This window comes from Astyanax mexicanus, chromosome 11 (genome assembly GCF_023375975.1).
Source record: "Astyanax mexicanus isolate ESR-SI-001 chromosome 11, AstMex3_surface, whole genome shotgun sequence".
Taxonomy (NCBI): Eukaryota; Metazoa; Chordata; class Actinopteri; order Characiformes; family Acestrorhamphidae; genus Astyanax; species Astyanax mexicanus.
The window spans coordinates 22,810,242-22,834,345 of NC_064418.1; the positions used below are offsets into that span (position 1 = coordinate 22,810,242).

Consider the following 24,104-nt stretch of genomic DNA (forward strand, 5'->3'; position numbering starts at 1 on the left):
ACCAGGGGTCAAAAACGCATCAGAGCTGTTTATGGAGAGTCTGACCACCTTTATGTCCTTTATGAATAGGGGTGAATGGAGCTAAAGCTAAAAACTTTAAAAACTACTTGTTTTGAATAGTTCTTTAATTTTAGAAAGCAGAAAAATTTTTACAAAAAAAAAACTAATAATGTGTGCCAGTATATTTCAGTTTATCTACAGAAAACACTGTTACACTGTAAAGCACAAGCATTACTGCTACTGTGAGCTGATTGGTGGGCGAGCTGATCCTGGAGCTACATGTACAGCATGTTTAAAAGGCTTATAACTGGAGTTCAAACCGATAAAATATGATGTCTGTGGTAGTTCTGTGTTGAGGACATAAGTTAATATTTCAGTATAAGATGATCAGACATTTATAAATTTAGATTTTGCTCAGTTGCTTCATATGAACTCAGTCATGTTGGACAAGTGCTGCATCGTTTTCGTGTGCGTTTGGTTCAGGTGTGTTCTCGTGATGAAACGTGTTTCTGGAGAGCAGCCAGGTGAGTCGGCGATTTCCCACAGTGAGAAATCATGCAATTAGCTGTCATTTGGGGTCATTTAGTGTGAAAGTCTCAAGAACTGAAGGACTCAGGATTACAGCACAACCAGTCGTGTAGTGTGAACAACACAATGACTGACGACTCAACAAGTCGTGTAGTGTGAACCTGGCATTATTAGGACCCCAGTACATGTTTTTACTGTTTCATTACCAGCCCTACATTTGCTCCTAGCCAGCCTTTTTATTGGAATGTGTAGCAGACCTGATTTTAACATTAACAGATGGAACAAAGTTGACTAGATTAAAATTGAAATGATGAAATGTTAAGTTATTGTGAATTACATGTCCTGTTTATTTCTGATTTGGGGTTGTAGTAAGTTGAGTTTTCTGATAAAGATGTCACAGGAATATTAGAACTACAACAGCAGTACTCTAAAATACTCACACGCTACCAGTTCAGGACAATTATACTAAGAAGCTTTTATCTGCCTATGCTGACGACACATTTTAATAAAGTGTAAAAAGAATCAGGTCAAAGCGTGGCTTGCAGTACGACTGTGGACAGGAGATCCTGTGTGTGCTTACCTGCATCTCCAGAGGATCCTTCCAGTACTGGACAATATACTGGAGATCTTTAACCCAGTCTTTCATTGAAGTGTTTTCGCTAGTCAAAGGGTCAGAGATGGCAACTTCCAGCATACCTTTTACAGGCTTCACCTCCACTGCTGATGGGGGACCGATGGCAGCTGCAGAGAGAGAGAGAGAGAGAGAGAGATAGATAGAGAGAGAGAGAGAGAGAGATAGAGAGAGAGAGAGAGGGAGAGAGAGAGACAAAAGTATAAAAAAGTGAGCAAACACCTAAACCTAAAAAATCATCATGTTTATTTATAAATAATTTTAGGCGATAGACAACACCAACTAAAGCTGTTAGTTGAAAGAACTCTCAAAATCTAAAATGTATCCAGCAAGCTTAGTGAAACAGACTTATATTTTAAGTAATGCTTTTGTTTTTGTTCGATATAAAGTGCCACAAACTAATTCATTGTTTCGTTCCAACAAGATCAGAAAAAAATTAGTCTCTAATGATGACAGAATGAGAACGAGATTCCTCATGTCGGCTGTTAAATAAATATGTTGTGTGAGAATTATTATTGTTTTTTTTTTTTTTTTGGTTACAATTTACAAAAAGGTATTGGAGAAAGAGTACTGTATCACTGGTATCAGTACTGAATCCAAAGTATTGGCATCGGTTTAGCTAAGCATTCACAGGCATCCCAAAGCTAAGGTGAATTAATCACTGCCAATTAGGGGTGGGCGATAAAATAATATCACGGTGTTTCAGGGTATTTTTGAGATAACGATACACTTGGCGATATAGGAAAACAGAAAAATAATTAATTAATTTCAGGAATATAGTATAATAGTATAACAGTATAATCATAATGTGGCAAAATAAATAATATAGCATAAAATAATATAATGCAGCAAAAAATATTGCAGAATATTTCCATGCATATAAACTGCAAACAAAAACTATAAACTAAAACAATTACACAATAAATTCACTTAAAGCTTCATAATGGACTACTTTTAAGACAAACCATCCCTATTATCACAATATGGATTTTTAATATCATGATATTTCTGTGTCACGATGTATTGTATACGATATAATATTGCCCACCCCTACTGCCAATACAAAGAAACACAAAACACAGTTTAGGACCCTTTCACAACCAGCGTGAGAGCAGGTTTATATAAACACTTTTCTCCTAGACTGAGGCTCTTCAATTTGTTTTGAAAATGGGAAGTGAAAGCTGTCTTTCATGCATTCTGACGGGAGAACGGGTTGAGAGGACACAGCAGAATGGAACTGAACGAATCCTGTGGCACAAAGAGATCAACAACTAAACTTATGTATACTTTGCATAGTTCCAAAGTAAACATAGAGGATTTGTTTATACAGTAATATTGTAACTGTTTATCTCCATTCACACCTATCAGTTAAGGACCTGGAACTGAAAGCTGTAAATATATAAATGCTTAGTTGTTTATCAGCTATGGAAGCCTATTTTCCAAATATTATTAAAAATAATAAAAAAAAAAAGACCTAATGATCTGTTTAGCACAATTTATACTTTACATAAACCGTCACTTGGGTTTGGGAATAATTCTTCCTCCTTTTATGTGTATTTTTATTAGCGAGAGAGTAGACGACAGATCTTTTATTACTGTCCCGAGTCAGTAGTGTCCAAATGTGTTTTATAGAATCTGAGACTTGAGATCTGATTTTGTGATCAGAAAGCCCACAGCACCCAACCACCCCCACCTTCCTCCACTCCCCTGCTTCATGTTATGCCCTCACAGCTGGTTAAGGCCTTTTTTGATGTTTTGGGACCATTTGTTGAGAACATCAACATCTTTGGGATCAGTAGTATGATTCCCGCAGTTTTCAAACATGAGTAGCTACTCCTCTGTTTAAAAAGCAGAATCTTGATGCTACAATGATCACAAACTATTCACTTTCTACGTTGCCATTTTTATTTAAATTACTGGACAATGATGCGTATCATCAGCTTTTACCATTTTATGTAATAAAAATATCTGAGATTTTTAGTCTGGTTTTAGGAGTGTGCACAGCAGAAGACAGTTAACTTTCTGCTGATTCTGGAAATTGCTCCATCCTTGTTATTAGATCTGCTTTTAAGTTCTGCTTTTAATACAGTCGATCATAACACTAATTTGTCACTCAGAAAAATGAGGGGGGTTACAGAGTTTTTTTTTTGATGGTATAGGTCTTGATCTTGAACACTGGATTTTTGAAAGCAACTTTTTTTCACTCTCTCTTCAGACGTGACCTGTGGTGTTCTGCAAGGGTCCATATTAGGGCCTATGCTCTTTTCCATATACTAGGGGTGTCACGATTTCCAAATTTTATCGAAATCGATCAAAATTATTTCATGGTCTCGAGCCTCGAAGTCAAAAAGAGGATCGACGATCCCTCCCTCTAAGCTACGCAAGCACGCGCTACACAAATGGAGCAGCACACTGTAGCTCAAAGAGCAGCCCTTTCTCTAGAGTATGTAGGCATTCTCATGTTCTTAAAGAAAAACTTATAAACTTATTCTTAAAGAAAAAATATAAAAATAACAATTGTTTCGTCTAGCCTCAAATAGTTAAAGAAAAAAAACATGTCATTCTCAGGGACTGAAAAAGTCTTAAAGTCTTATTTTTTTATGTAACTGTTATAGTAGAATAGAGTTCAGTTTGTTAAGGCTCTAATTGTTCTATTATTTTGTACATCACTGTTCCTGTATTTTTTTATTATTTATTTTATGTTGCACATTGCTGTTTTAATAGTGCACACTGCTGCTACCAAAAAAAAGCCACTAGATGGCATTACATATATATCGTAATTAAATTATTTAAATTTGACCATTAGTGTCTAATGTGGTGAATTACATATAATTTATATCACTTTGCATCACTTATATCAAGCCCACCTTTTGAAATAAGATATAGTAAATTTGATGAATCAAACCAATGATTGACTTTAGACTAATCTAAAACTGGCATAGGCCTCTCTGCTGTAAAAAAAAGAAAATCGAGAATCAAATCAAATCATGACCCTAAAATAACATTTAATCGAGGATTTAGAGAATCGTGACGCCCCTACCATATATATATTACAGTTGTTAATAGGAAGCATAATGCATTATCTGGAGGACATCAAAACGAAATGAAGAAAAACAACAATTTACAGACACTAAAATGGTAAAAATCTCAAAGCAGCAGTTTAACAGACAGCACGACCATAGAAGAGCAGGCGCAGCAGCAGTGTGACCATTCTAGCGGAATAACTACAATGTAAACACACAACAGTGCACCGTGTACCACATAAAATAGTGAGTAAGTCGCCTAGGCACTGCAGCAGGAGCAGCACATTAGGTTGTTTTAGCACAACCACTCATTTTATTTTTGAGTTATGACCAAGCAGGCTACAATAAATGGGCAGTACATTGCTTTAAACCAGTTTCTGCTTATTTCTTTCCGCTGGATAAAAAACTGAGTTTGGGTATTACCCCAAAGCAAGTGGAAGGGAAAGTTTAGCTGAATTTAAGCATGCGGTGAAAACTAGCTCCCCTGAGCTCCGCAACCACGTCCGAGAGACAGGAAACGGGATATTATAAGGACCAAGCAGGCTACGTGCCTGCAGGCTACATTCAACTTGCGATGGAAACGTGAATTCCTCAAGTTCACACGGCAAAACTAGTCTAGCTTATCCCTGACACTTAAACAGCTGGATTAGCATTCACTAGTAAATCTTACAGAGTCTAAGAGGAAAAGTTACAGAGTGTATCTTAACTCATTTCACTAAACTCTCCAGCTCTCTATAGAGATCAGGGTGCTTGTTCGTCTTAGCTCCTTTGTTCTGGAGAGATTTTTAACACCGTTTGTAAACTGGGTTTTTGGTGTTGCTGGGTTTCCGTCTTTATTAGCGATATAAGCAAAACATGCCCAAAGTTCTCTCCTCGAGCACATTTTATCTACAAGTGTGGACGAGAGAGGATGTATTTTATCTTAGCTGTCGCCATTCTACACACGCTGTTGGCTTGCATGTGCCTCGCAACAGAGTCAAATGAATACTCACGAATTAATTATTTTTTTCAGAAAACTAGGTTTACCTAAATCCTGCCACACCGGTCGCAGTGTGAATTAGTATTCTTATGAAGTGAATTAAATTGCACTAGTTTGACGCATTTGAAGGTAGTAACAGGGCTATATAGCTATAATATTGAAAGCATAGAACGTGTCAAATGTGGAGAGCGCGCAGTGACACAAGAACCAGTGCCATGACCTCTCCCTATCCCAATGTCTTAAATAAACTGGATTATCTGTCTACGTGGGTCAAGTCTTCTGTTTTGTTTGAATCAGACCTCAGATTTGATAAACAAATCATCCCAGTAGAAAGAAGCTTCTTCCAACTCAGAAACATTGCAAAGCCTTTTCTTTGTTTCTTTGTCTGACCTGGAGAAACTCATTCATGTACATCTATACTCACTATACTACCCTATGCTACCTTGTCCTCTTCTATACTACCCTATACTCACTATACTACCCTATGCTACCTTGTCCTCTTCTATACTACCCTATACTCACTATACTACCCTATGCTACCTTGTCCTCTTCTATACTACCCTATACTCTCTATACTACCCTATGCTACCTTGTCCTCTTCTATACTACCCTATACTCACTATACTACCCTATGCTACCTTGTCCTCTTCTATACTACCCTATACTCTCTATACTACCCTATACTCACTATACTACCCTATACTCACTATACTACCATATGCTACCTTGTCCTCTCCTATACAACCATATACTCACTATACTACCCTTAACAGATTCACAAGAAACATGCATCACCTTACATTTTAAACATTACATAGTTTAAAACATTGTTTAAACGTATTTGAAACTATAATTTTTAACTATAATTCTGTAATATGTAAGAGTTTTTTGTGATTTTGATTTTAAAGAACTTGTTTCTTTGTTTATTTAAGAAAAAATGTATATTTAAATGGAAATCATTTATATGGCTATTTAGTATGTGATTATTTTGCGATAAAAATGGTACATTTTGGTACCGTTGTTTAAATTATAATTAAACAAACTTAATAACTTAATTAAGTTATAAAACTTAATCATAAATTATTTACCTTTAGGGACATCTCAGATGTGTTCTCTCTTTTTTTTACTGCATTGTCAAAGTATCAGATAAGGACTCGGCATCGGTATCAAACGACTTAGACTTGGACTCAGAGAAAAAAATGTGATCGAGACATTCCTAGATTTTATCCCTCATTACGTGAGAAACTGCCTGAACTGCCCGACATACATAAACTGTAACCAACATGGACATAAACAATCTGCAAATGAAATGAAAACAGGATTCTAAAGTACAGTTAAACAGCTCCATTTTGTTTGTTTCAAGATCACTGCTAATCACAGTAGCCTATGCCAGCTAAAGTTACTTTGAATAACACAATTTATTTTTCTTTTGGGAAATGTTTGGATGGAAACCCAGCTACAACATCAAAATGTGTCACATAAGCAAGCCAATTAAAGATTACTCAACAAAGTGAAATGGTTGGAGTTAGTGTTTTGTAAACTAGTCCAGTAAACTGGAGCAGGCAGCTCACCGTCTCTGTCAGGACAGAATTCAATCTGGACCCAGGAGGACACGTGCGACTCGTTCTGAGCTCTCACACGAAGCAGCCACATTCCCAAATAGTACAGTTCCGCACCAGTGAAGTCGCAGTGGTGTTCCGATGTGCACTCACACACTGTTTTCCAGTCATTCTTTCGCTTCGCGTTTTTGACCTTGTACTTCCTACAGAGACAGAGGGAGGAACAGAACAGCTCAGAGACACTGGAGACTAAACCTCATTCTCAATTGTTTTGTACAACCTTGTATTAATATAATGACAACAAAGCTAAACTGAATAAGAGGCAACAACAGATGCAGCTTTATAATAATGATAATTTAGACTGAACTTTTTCCCAAAGTTGCCGAAGAAGGAAACCTATGAAACCCACATGAAATGTTTTTGTTCACATTTTGGTAAAATTAGTATACTTATCTTTGTCTAAATATCTGTGGACAAACTTTGGGCATGTAACAGAAAGCCTGGTTGGCACTTTGCCAGTCAAGACAAAAACAGAGGGAGGATTATATCATACTTTATTTATGTAAATAGTGATCTCTGGAGTACACAACGGTATTCCGCAAGGTTCAACATTAGCCCATGATTATTTTCTAGCTGCCCGGATGACACTCACTGTCTATAGACTCTAAAAATGTTAATACAGTGTATAGAAAAGTAAAGACTAGATCATGAATAACTTTATCAAGTGCAAAAGTATTACACAGACCTCAGGGAACAATGCATTATTTACATTCACAGTATTTTACCAGTATTTTATTAGGATGAGACCCAGTAAACAGTTCATGAGATCCTGAACAGCAAAGTTATGTGTTGTGTAAACTTAATAGTTATAGTCCTGCAGAAATGTTTATCACTTGCCAAAGGTTCTCAAAACGTAGTGCTCTAACCTCTATAAGCGTAAGATAAACTAAGTCATTTATCTTTATGACGGCCACAAATCCACTTGGGCTACACAGCATTTTGTCTGCAATGTAGGGAGTAGGGCTGGGAGGTTAATTAAATCTATTCGATTAACTGAAGTACTTTTTTTTTGCACTTTGACATGTTTACCTCTCTGGTTTTATGTCACATTTTTGTATGTTGCTGTGTAAATTTTTTTCGGGTACTCAGTAGTACCAAGACATTTCAATTGGTACCTTGCTGGTATCAATTTTTTTTTACCCAGCTTCAGTGGCCATTATGCTATCGTGAAAGCGTAATTAACAGCAATTAAAAGCTTTATTCTGTTACAGTAGTGAGTATGTTAATCCAGACTGTAATTGTATAGAAAAATAGATAAAATAGATTAGAATAAAAACATATATCTTCCATAAGGCCATGTAGAAGTAGCAGTGACAGCAGATCAATTACAAGACAATAAAATATTACCATCAATACTAAAGTAATGATATTGATTAGGTAGCACAATCTTACGCCAGAGACTGTGCAGTGAAGGTAGTGCTACTCTCACTGCTCGCTGTCTGATCCCAATCCCATTTCAGGATGTAATCTGTGTTGAGAGTCTGAGGCCTGACGTTTCTAGGTCTTGGCAAATTAGCCATACCTGTGGATTAAAGAAGAAAGAGAGAGAAAGATTAGCATGCTATTAGCTGGATGGCTGAATATAAAAGTAATAACAGCTTACCCTGCGTTCACACTGGAAAGCGACAAAGCGACAGGCGACCATTCATTTCCTATGGCAGGGCGCGATTTGTCGCCGCGACACGCGAGAGGCGACAAGCGACAAAGCGACAGAGCGACAAGCGACACGGAGATGAATTTTTCTCAACTTTATGCAAATGAGTTATGACGCGGTGAAGCGACATTCTAACCCGATTGGCTCCTAGCTTTTCTTTGGACCAATCACAAACAAGGCGGTTCGACGTCCTCAAGCTCCTGCTCTCTGAATTTCTAGTTTCTTTCCCGGTTCTTTCTGTTGAACGGGGTGGACCCACATCAGTCTGTGGGAACGGCTGCGTTTCCAGCGCAGTTAAATCACAGAAACGCACAAGAGTCCAGCAAGTTTGGGAGTTATAGCTGGAGAATAAAGTGGCCAAGTGATTCCTTTTTTGTGCCTTTTTTCTTGTCGGAGGCTGGACCATGATAAACGCGGGCGTTGAGCTTGACACGCCCACAAGCGACAAACGCTGGGCGACACAAGCGACTCGTCGCGTTCCAGTGTGAACGCAGGGTAACTGTTACTACACCCTGTTCCAAATTATTATACACATGATTTCATTATATCACTTTCCTAAATGGCCAATGTAAATGACAGTCAGTATAATTCATAATAAGTCATGACCCGTTAAGTATAAATCCAATTTTATTAAACAAATATTTTTATTAAAAACTCAAATTGCACTGTTCCACATTACTAAGCAGGCCACAGGTTTTAAGCAATATGGGAAAGAAAAAGGATCGCTCTGCTGCTGAAAAGTGCGAAATGAATGCAATGAATTGGACATGGCATGAAAACATATATTTAATGAAACAGATATTTAATGAAAACTGAAGCGTGATCTTTGTACTGTGCAGAGACTTGTGGCTGATTCAGAGTACAGATGGGTTTGTGCAGATAAAGGCAAAATGAGGAAGGCTGCGACATCAGCAAGGAGGAGGCGGAGTCATGTTTTGGGCCGGAATCATGGGGAGAGAGCTGGTAGCCCCTTTAGGGTCACCAAAGGTGTGAAAATGACATCAGTACAAAAATAACTCCTCTGCCTAATGTAAATTCAAGCAGAAATTGTCCAAAAACAATTGTGATAACAAAAAAGATGTCCTATGTTAACATGTAACTTAGCCTGTTAGGATGTTTGTACTGAAACAGATATTTATTTGAGTAAATGTGACCACTTAATGCTTCAAATAAAAAAGAAATGACCATTTGCAGTTCTTTACAACCAATAAAATGTTTTGAAAATGTTTTATGGTGCATAATAATGTGGAACATAGCATTTTTGTTTTTTTTTATATAAATATATATATATAAAATACTGTTAGCATTAAGAGCTTTGTTCAATAAAATTAGATTTTCATGACATGAATTTTACTGACTGTAACTTCTATTGACCATTTTGAAAATCTAAGAAAAATATCACTTGCATAATAATTTGGAACACCGTGTATATACTGTTTAATGTTTAATGTTGTGTCCTGTAGTACTGAAACACTATTATTGTGCATACAATTATGTGATGCAATTTGTTTTGTTTTTATGTGTGTCAATTCCTGACATCAATAGAATTAAGACGCTGTTACTAGAAAGCCTGTGTGTGACCGTGTAAAAGAAACACTGCTTTGAAACGAAAGCTCACAGAACCCATGCACATTACTAAATCCTGCTTTTCCAATCATAATATTACAATATGAATATTTGCCTTAATAGAGCTATTTACATTTCACTTTTTTCAGTTTTCAGTGCAAGAAGAGTATACATTATTTTCATACCAGGACAACCTTGTACAATTAAAACCGTACTGGCTAATATCTACAACCCTACTGGCCCGTCACTTAACACCCCAATCTCAGCCCTTTCCCACTTCTCATAAAACAATACTTTTGCGTTTTAGGTTATCTCCTGGATTCTAATGAGAAGAAATGCTGATATCTGCCACTTGCTTTAGACCAGCCCTTTACAACCCACAATTCTGTTCAGTTCTTCTTCTTCTACTGTTGATTACATGTGACAGATTAGTGGCAGAACAGGTGTATTTGTGCACCTGACAGATCAGTTATATCACTGCAGCTCTGCTGTTCAAATTCTAATACACTACATAGGGCTGCACAATATTTTCTGATGTCTATATTCTGCACTGTTTATTGCTATACTCGCCAACAGTTTTTCATTGATTACCGTAGTCACAGACCCCCACATATATTTGCCATTCTAAATATCTGATACAGTCAGCGACTAAGAGGCGAGTAAACAGGTCCTAATCAGTAAAGATGCTGCATCTCTGCTACTGTAACCTGATTGGTTGGTAATTTGTGACCCTGTGTCGCTGATCGGTCGTGCAGTGTGAAAGTCTCAACAATTTATGACTCAAAAAGTCGTGTAGTCTAAACCTGGTATAAGAAAAAGATAGAAAGATAGATAGGAAGAAAAATAGGAAGTGTAAATTACGTTGTTACTTCACTAACATGTGACTTCACTATAGACTCAGCTGAACGCACTCAGTAAGACTACAATATATGCAGCTATAGCAGCAGTGTTTATTTCCTCTATTAAAGCTCTTATTTTAACTCAGTAACGTAGCAACAGAGTAGCGAACTTAAATAATTTAATTTGAAAGCATCAAAACTGCCATTAGATATCATAATACAGTAAAAAGTCTAGTAGGCCTGGCGCCGAGTGGTCCAGCGGTCTAAAGTGCTGCCACTATGAGCAGGAGGTCGCAGGTTCGAACCCGCGCTCATGCAGCTTTGCCGGCGTTAGAGGGAGCAAAATTGGCCCTGCTCCCTCCGGGTGGGTAGATGGCGCTCTCTCCCCACATCACTCCTATGGTGATGTCTGCAGCACAGGGGGTCTGTGAGCTGATGTACCGGAACTGAGCCGCTGTGCTTTCCTCCAAGCGCGCTGGCTGCTCGGCAATGCTGCATCGGCAGCAGCTCGAAAAGAAGCGGTGGCTGACTTCACATGTATCGGAGGAAGCGTGTGTTAGTCTTCACCCTCCTGGTGTGTTGAGGTATCACTAGTGATAGGGGGAGTCCTAATAAATGGGTTGGGTAAATGGCCGTGTAAATTGGGGAGAAAATGGGAAAAATTTGAAAAAAAAAAAGTCTAGTAGGCCTAAACTACCCTACACTAGTATTACTGTATCAAAAATAGGAAAATCACAGCATTAAAAATGTGCTGATTTAAGAAAACATGGACATTCAAACGGAAATCATTTATGTAGCCATTTAGTACTTGTTTATTTTGTGATAAAAATTGACTTCAGTAACATTTATTTTTTTTTTTTTATAATTTTATTTCTAATTTTTCCCATTTTCTCCCCAATTTACACAGCCAATTACCCAACACACCCACTAGGACTCTCCCTATCACTAGTGATGCCCCAACACACCAGGAGGGTGAAGACTAACACATGCTTCCTCCGATACATGTGAAGTCAGCCACCGCTTCTTTTCAAGCTGCTGCTGATGCAGCATTGCCGAGCAGCCAGCGCGCTTGGAGGAAAGCACAAAGACTCAGTTCCGGTACATCAGCTCACAGACGCCCTGTGCTGCAGACATCACCATAGGAGTGATGTGGGGTGAGAGCGCCATCTACCCACCCAGAGGGAGCAGGGCCAATTTTGCTCCCTCTAACGCCGGCAGCTTGATGGCAAAGCTGCATGAGCTGGGGCTCGAACCTGCAACCTCCTGCTCATAGTGGCAGCGCTTTAGACCGCTGGACCACTGGGCGCCTTCAGTAACAATTTTGATATGTTTTTTTTTTAACTGCATTAGCAAAGTATAGGATGGGAACTCGGTATCGGCAGATACTCAAAATCAAATGACTTAAACTCTGTGGCAATAAAGTGTTTGGGACATCTAAACCCTAAACTTTACCACTTAATAGATTTACTTGCATTTGAACAGTTGTATTTTCTAATTTCCCACCTTGATCTCATTCCTGAGATTTGAACCCACAGTATCTGATTTATTTTTCACTAATACTCTACCAGGAGGCTCTTGGTGGCTCTAATCCTATCTGAAGGTACAGAGGAACAGATGTATGTCTAGGAGTAATGTGTATGTTTGCTAAGCAGAAGAATGGAACAGAGAGTTTGGAAACTGGCTTTAGTTGTTCACATTCTTTTGTATAGATACAAAGGAAAATTGTATGATTGAAGTTTGAGAAGCCAGTTTAACCCATGTTCTCCTTTCCATAGATCTATAGACAGACTCCTAAAGCAGCTGCTGAACAACAAATAACTTTTATATGCCTAAATACACAACAAAAAGATTCAGCACAATGAAAAACAACAAGTTCAAAAACTCTCTTTATGCAGCTTAATGTCTTCTGGTATAAAGAAAAATGACTCCTAACATAACTGTGTTATAACAAGTGAAAAGGGAACTGACATGAACTGGGAGAAAACACACCAAAAAATAGTCTGCGGTTCAAAGGGTTAATTGGAATTTTAATGTAAATAAAATAATCAGCATTAAAATGGCAAAATTAAATGATCTTGATATTAGTGGTATCAACATTTTACTTTTTACCTCGCTGTGCACGCTTGCCACTTTCAGCACCTTTACGTGCGTTTCATTCAAAGTACCGAAAATAAGCACAGATTTTATATACATATTTTTTTAAACTTATCGGTACTCGGTAGTATAGACACATTTTGGTCAATGTCTTTTTGGAATTAAATTTTTATACTCAGCCCTACTCATATCCCTATAATGATACAAACCTGATGTTCAAGAGTCTAGTGGTGATGGATGTGCTTTGAAGAAGCATGTTTTAATAAGATAAAAAAGAAAAAGTGGACAGGCTCTAATTTTGGCTAAGCAAAATTTAAAAAGAGGAATTAAGCACTGCGCCAAGGAGCCTCTACAGGGTTCTCTCCCTGAAACTTCAAGCAGCTTGAATAGAGATTCACCCTACGCCTCACTGAACTTTCAGCTAAAAAAAAGCAAAAAACAGGAAGCTGTTCCTCTTTAGCAGAAGGAGCTCAGGCAGCTTGTTCCACAGTTTTCTCTCTTTGTCATTTCATACTGACTCAAACTTTCCATCCACAAAAACCCTTCACAACTCAGTGCCTGAGCTCAACATTGGCGACGTGTATTTGATTAAATCACCTGTGCTTCCATACCAACAACATAACATCCACCTGTAATACCATACCAACCACCCAACAACAATACCAACCACCCAGAAACCACCTGTAATACCATACCCACCACCCAGCAACCACCTGTAATACCGTACCCAAAAAAACATCAACCACCTGTGCTACAATACCAACCACACAGCATCCGCCTGTGCTACAATAAACCACCAGGCAACCACTTGTAATACCATACCACCTACCCAGAAACCACCTATAATACCATACCAACCACCCGGCAACCACCTGTAATACCATACCAACCACCCGGCAACCACCTGTAATACCATAACAACCACCCAGCAACCACCTGTAATACCATACCAACCACCCAGCAACCACCTGTAATACCATACCAACCACCCAGCAACCACCTGTAATACCATACCAACCACCCAGCAACCACCTGTAATACCATATCAACCACCCAGCAACCTCCTGTGCTACAATACCAACCACCTAGCATCTGCCTGTGCTACAATAAACCACCAGGCAACCACTTGTAATACCATACCACCTACCCAGGAGACACCTGTAATATCATACCATGCCCAAAACACAGCAACCACCTGTAATACCATACCAACCACCCAGCAACCTCCTGTGCTACAATACGAACCTTCCAGCATCCGCCTGTGCTACAATAAACCACCAGGCAACCACTTGTAATACCATACCACCTACACAGGAAACACCAGTAGTACCATGCAAGCCATACAGCAACCACCTGTAATACCTTACCATACCCAAAACCCAGCAACCATCTATAATACCATACCAACCACCCAGCAACCACCTGTGCTACAATAAACCACCAGGCAACCACTTGTAATACCATACCACCTACACAGGAAACACCAGTAGTACCATGCAAGCCATACAGCAACCACCTGTAATACCTTACCATACCCAAAACCCAGCAACCATCTATAATACCATACCCACCACCTAGCAACCACCTGTAATACCATACCCACCACCCAGCAACCTCCTGTAATACCATACCAACCACCTGTTCTATCAGGTTTGTGTCCAAACCTTTGACTGGCACTGTATAAAGCTGTAAGTACAGCCTTGTAGAGCAGTGCAGTACATTCAAACACACCCTAGAAAAATATTAACACAGTACAACCCTTCAGGGAAATGCCTGACACAGCATGCCATTGTGATGACAGTAACCAGCATTTGCATAGATACAATCTACAAACACAAACAGAGGAATACATATAAAACTTCTGAGATGTCAGATAAACCCTCCTGACTTCACTACCACACTTGTTGCTGAGAGCACAAATTAACTCAAAGAAATGCTCCAGAATGAAGGAGAAAGTCTTCTCTGGACAGAGGAGACAGTTACTCAAACAAAAGCAGGATAAAATCAATGTATTTTGGTAAATGAGCAGGTGCCCCAATACTTTTGTCCATATAGTGTACAGTGGTTTGAAAGGATAATTGAAGGATAATTTTCGTAATTAACCTTTATAAATCATTGGTTTAGCAATTTTAGTTAAATATATATCATACAGCAAACGGACACAATGATGTTTGATAACCTTTATAGGATTTACAGCAAGTGTGCAATAATTCTTTAAACAAAATTAGGCAATCAATATTTAGTAGATCCTCCTTTTTGCAGAAATAACGGCCTCTAAATGCTTCCTACAGCTTCCAATGGGAGTCTGGCTTCTGGTTGAAGATATTTTGGATCATTCTTCTTTACACAACATCTCCAGTTCAGGCAGATTTGATGGTTTCTGATCATGAACAGCCCGCTTTAAATCACACCACAGATGAGATGATCATTCCAGAACGTTGTTCCTCTGCATGAATTCATCAGTAGATTTTGAACTGCCACCAAATTTTACTGAGGGTAGCAAGTGTTTGTCTCGGAATGCTGTGTTCTTTTTCCACCATGCATACCCCCCCTCCAAATAACTTAATTTGGTTTGTATTTTGGGGTGTCAGTGCATATATAGCTTTAACTGGAGTATTCTGGGATGTTTCAGTGCATATATAGTAAGGGTGTCACGATTTCGATATTTTATCGAAATCGATCGAAAATGTGTCATGGTCTCGAGCATCAAAGTCAAAAAGATGATCGACGATCCCTCCCTCTAAGCTATGCATGCTACGCAAATGGTGTAGCACACGGCGCGGACAAAGAGCAGCCTCTCCAGAGAATGTGGATATTCTCGTCTTCTTAAAGAAAAACTTGAAAATATAAAATTAACAGATGTTTTGTCTAGCCTCAAATATGTTAATAGTTTTGGTACCTTAAGGAGCATCTTTTTCTCAGATAAATTTAATACTATATATTTGTTAAAGAAAAAAAAAACGTCATTCTCAGGGACTGAAAAAGTCTTAGTCTTATTTTTTTATGTAACTGTTATAGTAGGATATAATTCAGTTTGTTAAGGCTCTAATTGTTCTATTATTTTGTACATCACTGTTCCTGTATTTTTTTATTATTTATTTTATGTTGCACATTGCTGTTTTAATAGTGCACACTGCTGCTACCAAAAAAAAGCCACTAGATGGCATTACATATATATCTTAATTAAATTATTTAAATTTGACCATTAGTGCCTAATGTGGTGTATTACAGATCACTTGTATCACTTTGCATCACTTATATCAAGCCCATCTTTTGAAATAAGATATAGTAAATTTGATGAATCAAACCAATGACTGACCATAGACTAATCTAAAACTGGCATAGGCCTCTCTGCTGTAAAAAAAAAGAACAAAGAAAATCGAGAATTGAATCGTAATAAAATCGAATTGAGGATTTAGAGACTCGTGACACACCTAATATATAGCCTTAACCGGAATATTCTGGGATGTCTCAGTGGAAAATAAGCAATAAGCAGCGTGGAAATAAGCAAGCAGTGTTTAACACAACAAGATGCTGTCCAAACACTTCGATAGCGACGTCAAAACTGAGTTTAAATATTCTTCTACATGATGTATGATCAAATTGCAGCTCCGTGTGTTAAAAAGAGCTGCAGAATGAAATTCGGCTTTTACATCACTTCTTATTCTGTGAGTTTATTCACTGGTTGCAAAGGAAAACCTGGACTCATGTAAACTCGTAAAGTTTTCCTGTTATCAAGTAAATATTTTGATTGGATTACTGACAATCTCAGATGTTCTGCAGTAACTGGATAATAAGGTGCAAATGTAAATGAACTGCACACCTCCAAACTTCCCACCACCATCAGGCCACACTAAACACATTGAGTGATGTTGAGGCCTGATCTCCAGATTATGTGGTAGTTTTAGCAGCACATCCTGTCAGACCCATGACATGTGATGTCCTCTTTCTGTGGATGGCTGAAACATCAGTGGGCTTGTTTAGATCTGAAGGGAGAGAAGTGCTCTCGGAAATCTTTAAGTGCAGCTTGTCTAATGGAGTGGTTTTGTGGTATACCAGGTTTTGAATGATTATAGGGAAACCATATCCTCTGTATCTTTGATTTATTTATTTAACTTTGGGTTTGGAAACCTTTGCTTTTCATTTGACCAGCTCCTTCTCCTCAGAAACATTTCCTGATATAGAAACAAGTTGTTTCTGACTTTTCTCTGAACCTTGGGACACCTCGTGCTCTGCAACATGAAAAACAGCCCTGTTTAAAAAAGTGCTCAATTTTTGGAATTGTCTTTTGTCAGACAATCCAGAGCCGCCTGAATCTCGATTTGTTATTTTATATAGGATTTGGGATCCATTTGCATATGGAATTGATTTGCATAGTGTGTGTAATAGGTCAACTGAGAGTGTTGTATCACTTTGTTTACAGGTGTTGCATTGTATAACACTTAGTGGCAAGTATTTTTAGACTATAGTGCTGCATTTACAGCATCACCCCCCATATTTTAGTAACTATTTTATTATATAATTTCATGGGATAACACTGAAGATATGACCCTTTAATACAATGTAAAGTAGTCAGCGTACAGCTTGTTTAACAGTGTAAATTTGCTGTGCTCTCAAAATAACTAAATACACAGCTATTATTGTTTAAACTGCTGGCATCAGAAGTGAGAATGGGTTCCTGCTGGAACGATACAGATTGTTCTTAATAATTTCTGTCTTACCTGACATAGAAATAGGTTCTGGTGTCCTGAAGGTCCACGGGAGGCAGGGTGAAATTGTACCTGTAAAGAGAATCGATTGGCAAGAGGTAAAATCTTCTTTACTTTTAATGGAAGTCAATGTAAATTTAAATTCTATTAGTAAATTCCTCAAGATAAAACCATGTTTTATTCTGTGTACATTTTACTCCTGAACATCACTGGATCCTCTAAAGACCTTTTAAACAGAACTCTTCAAAAGCACATAATCTCCTAACTCCTCTAACAAACTTATAGCTTCATTTCTTGCTCCCCCTCTTTTCCTTCTCTTCCAGGCCCTGCCTTACATGTTTATGCCTTGGACTTTATGTCCTGTACGGCTAAAGTACCTCATTATTTGTAAGTCACTTTGGATAAAAGCACTAAATGCGCTAAATATAATGTAATGTTTGGCCTGTCACAAAAGCTGTGGACAATATATTGCAGCAAATTATATTATTGTAAAGCTCTGCACTGGTTTCCAGTCAAATTCTGCATAGACTAGTCTCCTGTTAACATATAAAGCCCTACGTGGGCTCGTTCCTGAGTATTTGCGAGACCTCATTCCCTTAAATAATCCACCACAATTACTTATATCACAATATGCTGGTTTCCTAGTAGTTTCCAGAATTCAGAGGAGCTCTGCAGGTGGAAGAGCTTTTTCTTATAAAGCCCCCCAACTCTGGTATTACCTTCCCGATTATGTTCAGGACTCAAGACACAGTCTTAAATCTAGACTAAAAACTTTCTTGTTTAGTTTAGCTTTTGGAAATAAATGTTTTTCTCTTTAGATAAGGCTGCAGATTCAGGGGTTCATGGACAGAGGGAATTGTGGTAAACTGAGACGTTGGAGTTGTTGTTCTCCCACTGCACACGGTCACTCAGGTTTGTGGGGACGGTGGAGTTGGTGGATGCCAGTGTTTCAGGGAGCCTCTGTGTCTATGTTACCTTCTGGCTCTCTCCCTTTAGTTTGGCTGTTTTATTCGGATCTGCTGGAGTCATTAGCCACACTCTGATAATATTTCATATTTTGTGTTCTCCATTAAATCCAGTCAAAACTAATCTTGCTTTCCTCCAAGGTACTGACTGCCCACCTCTCTGACCCGATACAGATTGATGTTGGACCATTTGTCTCTACTCTCAGGCTAATTTAAAAGTTGTCTGACCAGTGGTTTTACTTGCCTCTGCGCTCACTGGAGGTTCTATGTTGTATGTTTAATGTGTTGCCTGATTCTCTGTCATGTGATCATATTTCTGTAAAGCTGCTTTGTGACATCAGTTGTAAATAAACGCTATGGAAATAAATTTGAATTGATTAAGACCATTTTAGTAATACCACTGATATAATGTTAAATAATAACATAATGCAATTACACCATTTGAAAGAGTGATTAACTGTATTCCCTTAACAACATTTAGACACTGAAATTGGATTACACACAATATATAATATATAAAAATAACAACATATAAATACAATAAAAACACTGATTTTAATGTCAACTCTTGGCTAGTTAATTGTTACCCACCGCACCAGCTGTACTACTTAAATCTGCTAGTTCTCTGATTAATTACACTAGTCTCCAAGCTGTGTTTTTTTCAAGAGCAATTTAAATTCTTTATCCCAGTGCACTGAACTCATAACAGTAAAGTAAATATCTCCAGGTGTAACAGACAGCAGGTGCTGCAGTTTAATGTCTGGTAAACTCTCACCCTTCACTTCACTCAGGACTCCTAATGTTCTCTGTTATGGCTGCGTTCCTGTTCTACAGACAGATTTTTACATTGAAGTGCAACCTGTTGGGGCTTATCGACTACAGTAAACAACGTTGTATTTAACTTTAACAGCTTAAAGTTCCACACGAAGAATGTTAACAGTTAGCAACAAAGTCCGAAGCTCCAGTTATTACTCCCAGTCCTAGCTTAGCTAGCCTAGCCTAGCTTAGTTAAGATAATAGCTTTTAAGAGTGGTTTACTGATAGACAGACATTGCTACCCTACATGTAGCTAGCATTTTATATTCCTTTAAGACATTAAACAGAGTTACATATAAACTCACGTTATCTGGCTATCGTTCTCTATCGTTATTGTTATTAAATGGCTAATCCAGGTCCAGACAGTAAAAATCCAGCCCAGGATTTTGTTTCAGCTGCCTGGGCGGCTCTGTTGCAGATAGGCTATACACAGATACATTTAAAGCTTATTTTACCCAAACTACTCAAACTACTTTTCGACAGATTTAAATCTTTTTGGAGTTCTTTACAGGTTTCTGACAGAATCCAACAAAATTCGACTATTAAAATTCACACACGCACAAAAATCCAGGAACTTGGTACAACAGTATTTATTAATACGTATTTAACGTTATCAAGAGGCGCTACACTATTTTAATGTACTTAAACGTAGTGAACATGATGAATATGGTATTTTATATTTTTATCAATGAGCTAAGCATATATTAGCAAATAATTATCATATCGCGCTATGCTTTCATTAAAAATATAACTTACGCTAACAGGCGATTAGAAACTATCCTAGGCTAACACGTAATGTTAGGTGCTTGTAATGCTTTTTACGCTTTGTATACAGTCACATCCTGTGTAGATTACATTGATGTCTAATTCAAAATATCAGAATATTTTGATACATTAAATTTAGGCTATAAATCATGATTCACATTTCGACCTCACATTCCGACAGTAATCCATCGTGTCCACGACCACTTCGCTAGGTGGCCGTGTCGCGAAAACATGGGGGTCCTAGAACTGCAGCCTCGGGTTCTGCAGTCAGACCCTTCTCGATCCACTCCTGAAGTTGGAACAAAATCCTGGGCTGGATTTTTTCTTACAGGATATGGAATGCGTAGCTAGTTACGTTTCATGAGCTTTGATTAGCTCGCTAGCTGTAGTTTCGTTTATATCTGCACATTTAGCCCGAGCCCGTCAGCCCTCAGCGGCCACAAAAAACCCATGAAGGACAAATAACGCTATCTGCCCATATAACCTACAACACGGACCTTACGGTGACTTATGGTCACAGAGCCGGATTCATTTTAGTGGGTTTATATTAACAACAAACGCAGTCTAAAAAAACTCACCCACTGCTGGAGAAATTCCAAACCACAGGAGAAAGCTGAACACGGCGCGGAGCTTCATTTCTCTTCAGCTTCTGATCGGAATCTCCCTGATTATCACACGTTACGGTAGGAGCGTGATCCGAACCGAACGCAATGTTCCACACCGAGCGGAGAGCGGACTGAGGGGCGGAGAGACTCCTGCAGGTTTCGGTGTGACTCACCTCCGTCTATCGCTGGATCTGAGCGTGGAGCCGGGCGGTAGAGCGCCCCCTGCCTCTCACACTGTTTACCCCCTGCATTGAGTTGCGCAGCACACAAAAGGGTGAGTGGCTAGGCGAGTACCAAAGTGAAAGGCTATATTTAGTTGTGAGAATCTGTAGACGTGCTTTCATGCAGAATATAATAATCTCATCACTAACTACAGCGTTTCTAAAATAGTATGAGATACTGAATGATCAGCAAGTGACAGTTTGGCTTGTTTTCCTTCAAGCCTCAAACTAGATCATTGGAGCTGCTACATAGATCATTAGGTCTGGCCAATCTGATGATACCCCAAATACCTGAGTTTAAACATCTAGCTTTCCATTCTCCTTTTTTCTAAATCCTAAAAAATTGTCCTGTTCAGCAGAAGCTAGCAGGATTTTGCGGCATCTAAAGTCCAAAAACAATGAGGCTCTCTGAAACTTACACCTAACTCAGGAGCTCAGTGAATTCCAGCCTGGTACTTTGATATCCAGGGTGCGACTTTTACAATGAAATTGGAGGGGTCAGTGCAGACGCTTCAGTGAACTGAAGTAATGCCTTCAGTACGTAAATGATAAATCCATTCTGTTCCACATTTTCAAGCCTGTGTGTCACCGCAGCAGCATTTCATGTGAGTGTTTCACGGAATATATTTAAGAAAACTAGATAGCAGCACTACTTACACATAGTGCCTAATGAAAATGCAAACCACGTGGCCAATAATATGAGTAAGGCAGGCAGCCTAGAGAAATGTAACCAACACAGAATAGTATGGTTTGTTTGTGGTGTTTGTGTTACAACTTCTTTCCACACTTAGATACTATAAATCTACTGTAATATTTAACAGTATAAGTAAAAAAAGATTTACAAATATCTACCCCCCAAATATTTGGTAGGGTTAAGGATTATTTAACCCCTGATTCCCAACATAATTTGTGCCCTGGTGATAGGATGCCACGTGTCCAGTCGTGAAATTTCATCACTACTAAATATTCCAGCTGTCTGTCCGGTTTTGGTGGTTGCCAAGAGAATGATACAATGATCTGACTGTATTGTGCCCAGTCTAAAGTTTGGTGGAGGGGCAATTATGGTATGGGGTTGTTTTTCAGGAGCTTAGTTCCAGTGAAAGGAACAATAGACAATAATTTCAAACAATTATTGACTGCCAGGCACACATTTATGACACATTTAAACACATTTTGCCCAGTTTTGCCCATTTTTCATTATAGTTTAATTTTATTTGGTTTTTATTCATTTTAATTAGTTTTTAGAGTGGGTTTGCTAGTTTTTTATGAGTTTTTATTTTTTTTATTAGTGCTTTGTTTAGTTTTTATTTGTTCTAGTATTAGTTTTAGTTTTTTCATACTTTGGCTTAATTGTGAGGTGCAGTTTTTAAAACAATGTTATAAAACTTAACAAAAGAAACCATTTACAAAAATATTCAGATACTGTTAAACAACCAACTGTCCACAAACACAACAGTAACAGTCCAAAAGCTAGCAACCTTAAGTACAAAATATATGTAATACTGCTGCTTAAAATAGCCAATAGAACAGACATGAATATGAAACACACATCACATCAGAGGGCTTAATCTGAGAAACACAAACTCAGAAACCCAATAAACGCTATAGGTTTCACCATTGGTGTAGGAACCGGGGGATGGGTGGGACAAAAATAGGTGGATTGGCCCCCCAAAAAAGATAACGTTCCCGCTCAACTCAGCTGTACTATTAACAAGGGGACAGGCCACTGACCGCAGTGTGAATGAGAAATCTCTTAATGCCTATCATGGAGCCGGTTCAGTGTTAGTTTTAGGAATACCAACATGTTTTGTGTGGGGCTTGAGGCAGGATCTCTCTGGGGGAATAATATTCATATTTAATATTCAGCTGGATGAATTGGGCTGGATGGTTGTGCTTTAAATCAAATTTTAGATTAGCAGTGTTGCCAGATTTCTTTGCCACTTATTTGAAATAAGCAAAACATACCGGCTCATTTGTGCTGATGGTTCTCCTCGCTCATTTGGCTTAAAGGCAAATGACTCCCGCACCGGAGACGTGAAATACGGCTTTAAAACACCCAGTCCAACCCAGACTGGAATTACTCTAAACCTTATCTAAAGCTGTTTAGTTTTGAGAAAGTCATATTCGAATAGGTTCGCTAGCTAATACATGTCCACACACTCACAGTCTCCACTGTGTGCGGAGCCGAAAAGAGAGCAGCACGGCGTTAACAAGCCCACGCAGAAACGCAATGGCTATTATCCACGTCAGCAAACATTATCGCAAATAAGCCGATATAGTTATTGCGACAGGCCTGATATATAATTAATATATAATCTGAGCTGGCTTGCACTTTCACCTTTTTGGGTGCCAGCTTTACACACAAGGTCAGTGATAAGAGCAATGAATCACAACAATAACAATATATGCAATAAAAAACGCTTTAGGGTAATGTTTTGTTCTGCTAACAGACTAGGAGGGTTTGTGTTATCTAACATTTATATTTACTTTTGCCAAAAATCTTTTTCAGAAAAGATCACCATTGTACTGATTTTTTTAAAGAGTGGAGTAAATGTAATTAAACAAATATACAACAGAATTGACATGCTAATACATAATAATAATAATAATAATAATAATAATAATAATAATAATAATAATAATGATAACCAAATCTGTTGCTATATTATTTAAAATATTAGGTGATAACTGATTTTTGTCATATGTATATAATTCAGACATTGCGCACACAATTTTTTCTAACCACAGTAAATGTAATGTGGAATAACATGTTTAGGTTGTAAAGGGACCTTCGATTGGATGTAACAAATAAACATAAGTACAGAAAAAATGGTTTATTCGTGATTCAAAGTAATTCCACAAATGTTGTTCTACAGCACTATAGGGTGGGCTTTATATTAGCAAATGTGTTCCCCACTCCTACACCCAGGGAAATATTTGGAAGGTCTGGGGCCCTAAGCAATGTTTTTTCCAGGGGTCCTCATCAAATGGATTCTTTTGTATAGCAAAATGGGATATTACGGTTTCATACACCTTTTACAAGGTAAAATTCAAGCACTTTCAAGCACTTTTTCCAGCACCTTTTTCTTT

At 38.2% G+C, this 24,104-nt stretch overlaps 1 protein-coding gene across 1 annotated transcript in view; it reads right to left on the reverse strand.

Annotated features, from left to right (window-relative positions):
• Window positions 1-21,009, reverse strand: part of il10rb (interleukin 10 receptor, beta) — a 34,546-nt gene extending 13,537 nt beyond the window's left edge. The window contains exons 1-5 of the mRNA XM_049485392.1: window positions 20,767-21,009; window positions 17,655-17,714; window positions 8,173-8,302; window positions 6,733-6,923; window positions 1,109-1,269 (exon numbers count right to left, since the gene is read on the reverse strand). Coding sequence (XP_049341349.1) covers window positions 1,109-1,269; window positions 6,733-6,923; window positions 8,173-8,302; window positions 17,655-17,714; window positions 20,767-20,824 — 600 coding nt within the window. The 5' untranslated portion in view covers window positions 20,825-21,009. The remainder of the gene's footprint in view (window positions 1-1,108; window positions 1,270-6,732; window positions 6,924-8,172; window positions 8,303-17,654; window positions 17,715-20,766) is intronic.
• Between the last annotated feature and the right edge of the window lie 3,095 nt (window positions 21,010-24,104).